The following is an 8,688-nucleotide window of genomic DNA, read 5'->3' as shown; positions in this document are numbered from 1 at the left end:
AAACCGGAATAACTTTAATTTTGAGCTCATCATTTATTCAAACTATACTTTTTAAGGTTAACGTTTGAATTTGCATCAAACATTAAGAATTTTTTCTGTCATCTTGTTTTTTATTTGCGAGAAAATTAAAGTAGGTTTTGGAGCCAATTTGAGCGATTTAGCTGTAGCACTTGACCTGAAAATGATGCTGCCACCACCATGTTTGACAGCTAAATCAAAGTCTTTTGTATTTTCTGGGTTTTTCTGGAACATGATTCTGATGAATCCGATCAACTTGGATTCATCAGAAGTGAGTTTGGGTTTGAATTGTTAGGATTTTGGTGCAGTTGAATGCTCCAACAGTAATAATCCAAATTATACATCATAAGTAGCTTTTAATATACAAAGCAGGAAAACATTTAAGTTGATGGAATTCAGTTCTATGGAAAATAGATTAAAAGTTGGGGTTGTGCCACAAAATCCACCAAAGCTGTTCAAAATAGTGATGAAATATCAAACCAAAAGTACCAGGCGTTTGTTTTTGGGGTATAAAATGCTTGTAGTTTCTGAGACCTTTAAATTTTGACTTTGGATTTATAAACTGAACTGAAACTAGAACTTGTGCACTGAATTTATGTCTTTGAACTGATGCTGCTTTTTTGCATAAATTCCCAGTATTGCTACTTTAGCTGTCAGTTGTGAAAACATCACTAAGATCTAAATGACAGGATGTGTGCATGTAAATTGCATAAAGCCCAGTTTGGTCCAACGCCAAATGTTTTTTAAAAAAAAGTTCAAAGTGAAGCACCCCCTGCAGTTAGGGAGGCACATTGCAGCATTAACATTCATTGGAGGCCACATCATGAGTTCCTGCTCACCTGTGAAAGAGATTCAGCTCTGAGCGTTTTCCTTTAACTCTGCATTTCATCTCCAAGCAGCCTCGGGGAAATATCCGACTCTTCATTACTTAAAAGCTGCTGAAGATGAGAAAATTTAAAAACTGGAAAATTATGCTGCAAAAGACACAAAGACGGAACAACGGCAAAATCTTACCAAGTATTTTGGTTTGTTTATGATCTCCACTGAAACACTTAACATCTGTAAATATTCAGTGTGTAAACAGATGTTTTCACTAAGAAAAACAAATATCTAGTGGTCTTTGTCTAATATCTAATGTAAATATCTTATCACACTTCAAATAAAACACAATTACTTGCAAGTAGCTTTAGAGCACAATAGGAGCTTGATCAGTACTAAAGTACAAGTTTCACAGGCAGATCATTTCACTTTTACCACGGAAAAATGGCTTTATAAGTTAACATGTTAAATCAATATTTAAGAATATTGATTTTTAAATCAATATTCAGTGTTGGCTTAAAAAGTTCTTATATTGCTGAAAAGTTACTTGTAAGTTAGTTTTGTCTTATTTCAACAAAACTAAAATATTTGCCCAAGAACTAGAAATACTTGGTAAGAGTTTGTGTTTTTGCAGCCCTGCTGAGTTTTTAGTAAACAGCACACCACTTACTTTTTTTATTTGTAAAAGAAAATGAATTCATAATCACAATTTTCTTTCTGCTTCACCTTTTTACACCACTTGTGTTGGTTTATCATTTTAAATGCATTGAAATTAGTTTCAAAGTGCCATTAATTTGTTGTTTTAGCATTAATTGTTGAAGTGAAACCGCCCAGCCGAGTTCAGGGAGTTTGTGTGTCTCGATGTGAGTTGTTGTTTCTGCCCTCTGGTCACTTCTCCTCTCTCAGTTTGGCCAGCCTGAAGTCGTCCCTGACTCGCTGCAGCAGATCCGAGCAGCACAGCACATCCACAGCTGTCATAGCCAGAGCCTTGGCCGCCCGCAGGGCGTACAACTGGGCCTCCTCGGCTCCTGGCGCAGGAAGGAAAATAAAACGCTACAAATAGAAACCACCACATGACATGGAAGGGATCTTCATTGAGTTCATTTTTATAGCCAGAAACCAATAGTTTTATTTAGTTATGACTTTTTGGTTGTCTAATTCAGTTAGTTTTAGTGTGTTTGCTAGATTTATTACTTAGTATTGTTAGTTGAATGTAATTTTTATTATCTACAGCAGTATTTCTAGTTTTTTCATCTATTTAAAAAAATAGACTAAATTTTTCTGGAACAACAAACTGACTGTTTTTTTTTTTTTTTTTTGTCTCCTAAACTTTGCAGTCGACGTTTTGCAGACACTTTGTGTCTGGATCGCCGTAATTTGCCGACACATTTCTCATATCGTGTTCACACTTCAGTGAACTTTGTAACTGACGGCCATCTTGATAGGCAGTTGCTATGGCGTTGCTATGACTACAATAAATAAGCCACGAGCTTAGAACTATCATCTTGTTCATATTTAACTTATAAAATTACAACTATTACTCAATTACAATTTTTGAGCACTCTACCCACCTCTGTGTAATACTAAGATAAATATCAGTGATATTTACTGCAGTACTTACTGCCTAGCTACCAAAGTTAGCTTAGCTAGTGTAGCTTTTGGACATGTAGCATACATGTGTCTTGCTACTTGTACTTACTCTGCCAGTGCCCAGGATTTTGTTTTTCACCCAAAGAGTTCGTACGTCCTTTACAAATCCATTTAAACATTGATTTTATGCGTCCATGGATTTAACTCTGTGCTCAGTAGGTAGGTAACTATGTCATAGTATGAGATCGGCGGTAGCATGTCCATATCGTCTGACACGTTCGATTGCAATAGCAGCCATTTTGTTACGTTTCTTTTCCATGTGGCTAGAGATTGTCAATATAATGTATTTTTGTTGGTTTGGAAGCCACCGTTCATCTATATTTCACCAGTTGTTTTTCTCCATTAATTATAGTTTTTAATTACTTAATGTTTTTGCTAGTTTTAGTTAAATATAATAATTTTGCTGTACCTGCTGCTTCAGCATATTTCTCTGTGTGGTTTAATGCGTCGGTGCCGATGTGGAAGAACGGGTGGATCCCAGGCACTATGAATGAAACGTTGCCAAAGTCTGTGGAACCTGCCGGATAATTAGAAACTCATTGTGATAATGATTCTGTGTGGAAACAATCCTGCTGCTAAATATTAGCACTGCAAAACAGAGGAGATTAAATATTTACCAACCAGAGAAGCTGGCTGGCTGCTCAGGAAACACCATGCCCAAAGCTTCTCCGTTGGTTTTATACAGTGTTGCCAGTGTTTCATTAGGCTGAATGTTAGAGTAGGTATGGGCCGGGTAGATTATCTCCACCTACAGGGACCAAAGGGAAACAATGTGTTTACAATTTAAGATTTAAAAGAATTGGCAAGTTTACTTTAAGAATGAAAAGAATAATCCTCATTGTTTGATTGTTGCGTTACCATATAGCTCCAACCTCATAAGTTCAATCTTTTCTTTCTATTTGAGCTTGGTTTGTATTCAAGCTGTTCTGTTTGTGTGTTTCCTGAAACTAGAGCCTGTTTAGATCAGCTGCAGTCTGAGGAGACGTATAGCTCAAAGGTAGCGGTTATGCAACAGCAACAAACATTCTGGAGCATAATTACAGCAATGAGATAAGAAAAAGATGATGCTACACGACAGGTGAGTCACGGACAGCAGCTCACCTGGCAGCCTGTGGCCAGAGCCGCAGCTCTGAAACACGCCTCAGCTTTGGCCTTCAGCTCCCGAAGATCGCCGAGCCGCGGGGTTCGCAGATAAAACTCCAGCTCCGAGTAGGCAGGGATGATGTTGGGCTTCACCCCTCCGTGTTTGATGATGCCTGTTAGGAAGGAAAACAGAGACAACAAAAAATGGAGGACAGAAAATTAGAGCATCCACTTTCTTATTATATGCAGTAACAAGGTTTACACTTGGCAGATATTATTAAATGTTGTTTTAAACTAGCCATATAATTGTGCAGATAGAAATTACTAAATTAAATTTGTTAAATGAAAACATACCAATTAAAAAAAACAACCTTTAATTGGTGTGTTTCCATTAAGCAAATTTATTATCGTAATTCCAATTTGCTCAATGGCAATGCAGCTGCTGTTTATCAACAAGGAAATCAAAATTTAAAAAATAAACGCTTAATAGGAACAAGCCAATTTTGGACAAACATCTTGCTGTTGATCATGTGACTCATGATGCGAAAATAATGTTTCAATTTTGCAAAATAACCCAATTTTGATTCGGCTAAAAAAATACAAATACAAAAATTTACATAATTCACAAAACTGCATTGGAAGCACTTTTTTCGCATTACAAGTCACATGACCAGCAACGGGATGTTGCTACTGATGAAAATGACAAAGAAGACGACAGGAAGTGGGAGGAGGATGATGACGCATCATGTTTTTAATAAATAATTATGTGAACAAACGTATTCATGTATTGTTTTAATTGTTTCTTATTTAATGGAAACATCGCAGTTGCAAAATTGTGTGTTTTTTTTTTACATTAGTGGAATATCAACAAAGCTTTGCGTGCATTTCTAAATAAAAATGCAACTAGTGTTTTTTGGGATTTCACTGAGTATTTATAAATGAATGGATAACATAGTGAAAATATGGCTTTGAAATATGAACACCCACAATTTTCTCTCTATACCAGGCTAATCAAACTGAAATAAAGCTGTTAACTTTTTTCCCCTCACCATGAAGTTTCCACTCAGGCTTCAGCTGCTGTCTGAGCGCAGAGAGGTTGCTGTAAGCCAGCACAGCAGCATCCAGAGCGTTCACCCCCTCCCACGGATACGCAGAAGCATGAGACGCCTTCCCGTGGTACTTCACTGACACCCTGCGACATCACCACGCTTAGTTTAGGTTTTTATTTCAAGGGAGAAAGAGAAGAAAGGAAAAGAGCTCACTCAGCGATTGTGACGGTGGGAAGGAAGGAGGCGTCCTGCTGAGCCGGATGAGCCATGAAGATGAGATCCACATTAGTGAAAGCACCGGCTCGGATCAGGTCGATCTTTCCTCCAATCGCCTCCTCTGCGGGTGTTCCCAGAACGGTTATCTGGGATTAAAAAGGTTCAGTAACCTCATGACAATATCAGCTTGCATGTGCCAGTCATGATCCAAAGATGTCAATTGGCCTAATATGAAAGGGGATCTATTAAGCAAAATTTACATTTTGCATATTTTTGTACTTCCATTTGGGTTTGTTTGTAAGAGAAGTCCCAGTATTTAAAAGTTTCTTGACAATAAGTTAAAGATTTTTGGTGTCTGAAAAACTAGCCACTCGAAAAACTTTCAGAATATAACAACATAAATTAACGGGCTGCTCAGCTGTTTTACTGCTGCATGTGTTGTACAATGGCTGCTGGAAAAGACAAGTGTTTTGTTGTTGACCTGCCATCTATAAATCACTTGCTGTATTCTTTCCAGTTGTGCAGGCGGCTCTGCTTCTGCTTTTCAAAGATGTGTGGTTGTGTAATTGTGCATTTGTTGACAGCCACTTTTATGAGTGTTTGTAAATGTACAGTTGAGGCGCATGGCCCGCAGCAGATTTAAAGTGACAAGACATTGTAAAACATCTGAAAACAGCCAGAACAGCCGACTAAATTCTCATTATTTAAGAACGATTTTGTGCAACAAATGTAATAAACATGTTTTAGACCAATCCTGTTCCAGGAATCATAATAGGTCACCTTTCAAATAAAGTCAAGATTATGAGACCGTATGCATTTTATCGTCATGAAAGCATAGGCTGTTTTCATCTTTAGAAAAGTTTCTCCAATCAAGCTTCCGCTTACATCATTCTTCAAACTACCAGCTCAACTAGTAAACAGAAATTATTGCTTATATATTTGATCAAAATAAAGTTTTCATAAACAAGATGATGTAATGGAGGAGACATAGAACTGTGTGTGTGTGTGTGTATATATATATATATATATATATATATATATATATATATATATATATATATGTATATATATATATATATATATATATATATATATATATATATATATATATATATATATATATATATATATAAAAAGCTTGGAGAAGAAAGTCAAAGATGTGTTTGTGGTTGAAGAATTAGAGATTTTTTTTCCCTGTATGGAAGTACCAGAGTGTCACAAGTAACTAAAGTAAGTGTGGATGGATCTTCCTGTTTCAATGTAAAGTCTGCCTTACAAAATTAAAGTCATTGATCATAGGGATGTCATATTGAGTAGAATGTAGAATGAAAAAAAGTAGAGGAGTAAATTTCCATCAAAATTTTCTAAGAAAAACAAAGAAATTTCTGAGTGTGTTTAACCAAATAAATAAATAAATAAATAAATCACTTTTGATGAAAAAAGACATGGCCCATTTCTTTAGGAAGGTGTCGATATTTAGAACATGTTACAGGACTTATTGACATTTGGTACTTTTGACATTCCATAGACGTCTGGTGTAATTATTACCAGTTAGCTATCTAGCTAACTCTGGGACTTTGCACTTCCTCCCAGTGAGGGACCCGTACCTCCACTGGGAGTCCCGGCTGGGTCTCCACCGCCGCCTTCAGCCCCACAGCAGCCGCAGCTCCCACTTCCGCTATCAGGTTGTGACCGCACGCGTGGCCAATTTCCGGCAGCGCGTCATACTCGCACAGGAAACCCACGTTCAGCCGCCGGGGTTCCCCGGTGGTACCGACCGAACCCCAGCTGGCCCGGAACGCGGTCGGTAGCTCGTAGTGGCTTTGGACCGTCCATGCCCGGTCCTGCTCGGAGAAGAACCGAACCAGCACATCGTGTGCGTTCACTTCCTGGCCAGCGACTTCCGGTCGGGTCCAGATGTCCCGGCTCAGACCGTGCAGCTGCTGCTTCAGTGACTCTATGCGCTGCTGGAGGGCTTTCTTCATCTGGTTCCGGTTCGCCATCCCCACAGCACCGCGGGAGGTCCAAACAGAACCAGAATTTTAGTTCATTCCTACATTAATCTGAGAAACACTCAAGAAGTTCATCCTGATCAATAAACATTCATGAACGGCTCGAAGTGGGCGGAGCTTCCGACCGGAAGTAGTTCCGGTTGTCCTAATTTAATTAGTGGTAAATTACCTGAGACACTGCAAAAACACAAAATCACACCAAGTAGTTTTAGTCTCTTTATAGAGCAAATATCTTAACACACCTCAGATAAGATAAAAGGAACTTATATGTAAATGTTCACCAGCTTGTTTTAAATCAATAATCACTGAATATTATTGTTAAATATTCAACTGGCAGAATATTTATTTAAAAAAAACTTATTCAATGCCACAAGTGAAATAACAAAGTAACTAGTACCTTTTAAAATCAATATCAGTAAATTATTTATTAATATTGATCTACCATATTTCTTGCTGAAAAGTAAGATATAAGTCAGTTTCATCTTATTTCAATGTATTAAGATATTTGCACTAGTAGTTTTTTCTATGAAGTAATAATAGGGACAAATAATGCTGCGTAGCTTTTAAGGGCACTTTATGATTAATTTCTAAAACAAGATGTTTAAACTTTGCCGGAATCACATTCTTCTCAAACAAAATCCAGCTTATTCACATAATTACACAACAGAAAACAATAATATCTAAATATAGCAACAAATCACCAAAATATAATGTTGTATGGGTTCTGTGTTTGTTCATTAATGTTTTGAGGCCAGAAAAAGAACAGATTAATTTATATTGAGTTTAAATTACTCAAAAAGGGACTTTTCTGTATTTTATTTAGATTATAAAACAAGTATGTTTTATTATTAAATTGCAATTACTTTGTTTTGTTCTAATAAACAAAATAGGCCAATTAAAGGCATTTGCATCCACATCGTCACTAGAGGGAGCCAGAGTCACATTTTTCCTGCTGGTGAATGAAACAAATGATCTAAAGAGGGAATTTGTGTCATAGTGTAATTTATTTACAAATGCAATTAAGGACTACTTCACTTATTGATTAATCAATTATCCTGATGATGAATCGATCAATTCAATTAAAAAATAAAAAATTCAAACTTTTTATTTATTCTTTTTTATAGAAATACACAAATAAGTGCAAATAACTAATTTATTTCAGTTTTAATGAAGACAAATAAGGTTTAAAAACGTTTCTTGCCTAAAATACAAGAAAGTCTGATGATAATTTCTTGGATTAACCAATTAGATGGCAAAGATGCTTAATAGAAATTTTTTATAATAATTATTTTTTCAACACGATATGAAGTAGGTGAAACTAAAACTATCACTTGAAGAGTTTCAGGAAGAATAAAGAAGTTTTTGTTGATCTTAAATGTGAATATTTTTGTAAAGTTTTGTCTTAATTACTGCTCTGAATATGTTGATGTTTCAGCAAATGGGTCTATGTATTGATTAATTTAGTTAATTGATTACTAAATTAGATGATTATTCCAGTAATCATTTATTGCGATTAATATATCCAATTAATCATTTCAGCCCTAATTTCATTTTATTAACGATACAGTCTATATAAATTGACTCTCAGAGGGAGTGCAGGTGTAAAATCAGTGTGTGACACGGAGAGCAGGTGTACTTGTGCGTGTTTTTCTGTGTGAGGTTAATTGGGATCGGCTGTCAGTCACAGGAGGAAACATGTCGCCACGGCCGCCTGTCAGCCTCGTCCACGCCCCGCCGGTGACGCCGCCATTTTGTTTCAGTTGACCTACCCACGCGTGACCCCGCTGACCTCTGCTGCGGGAGCATGTGTTTGATTTCACATGCTTTCACGGGGGGATTTA

At 36.8% G+C, this 8,688-nt stretch overlaps 1 protein-coding gene across 1 annotated transcript; it reads right to left on the bottom strand.

Annotated features, from left to right (window-relative positions):
- Window positions 1-123: 123 nt before the first annotated feature.
- Window positions 124-6,958, bottom strand: LOC129374821 (peptidase M20 domain-containing protein 2-like). Its single transcript, XM_055053463.1, has 7 exons — window positions 6,443-6,958; window positions 4,833-4,981; window positions 4,620-4,762; window positions 3,589-3,743; window positions 3,109-3,235; window positions 2,897-3,004; window positions 124-1,865 (listed from the first exon to the last, which is right to left on the bottom strand). Exons 1-7 carry the CDS (start codon window positions 6,836-6,838, stop codon window positions 1,726-1,728), a joined length of 1,218 nt encoding a protein of 405 aa, XP_054909438.1. The 5' UTR covers window positions 6,839-6,958; the 3' UTR covers window positions 124-1,725.
- Between the last annotated feature and the right edge of the window lie 1,730 nt (window positions 6,959-8,688).

Source organism: Poeciliopsis prolifica, unplaced genomic scaffold, assembly GCF_027474105.1.
Source record: "Poeciliopsis prolifica strain line A6 unplaced genomic scaffold, Auburn_PproV2 SCAFFOLD037, whole genome shotgun sequence".
Lineage (NCBI taxonomy): Eukaryota > Metazoa > Chordata > Actinopteri > Cyprinodontiformes > Poeciliidae > Poeciliopsis > Poeciliopsis prolifica.
This window is presented reverse-complemented; position numbering and strand designations above follow the sequence as displayed.

What these genes read in the sequence shown, in the direction of transcription:
- LOC129374821 (XM_055053463.1), bottom strand. Translation starts at nt 6,838, where the DNA reads ATGGCGAACCGGAACCAGATGAAGAAAGCCCTCCAGCAGCGCATAGAG. An exon ending in CTCTGGCCACAGGCTGCCAG is followed by an intron (nt 3,236 to 3,588) that starts GTGAGCTGCTGT and finishes TGGTCCCTGTAG; the next exon opens with GTGGAGATAATCTACCCGGC. An exon ending in GAAATATGCTGAAGCAGCAG is followed by an intron (nt 1,866 to 2,896) that starts GTACAGCAAAAT and finishes TTCCTGCGCCAG; the next exon opens with GAGCCGAGGAGGCCCAGTTG.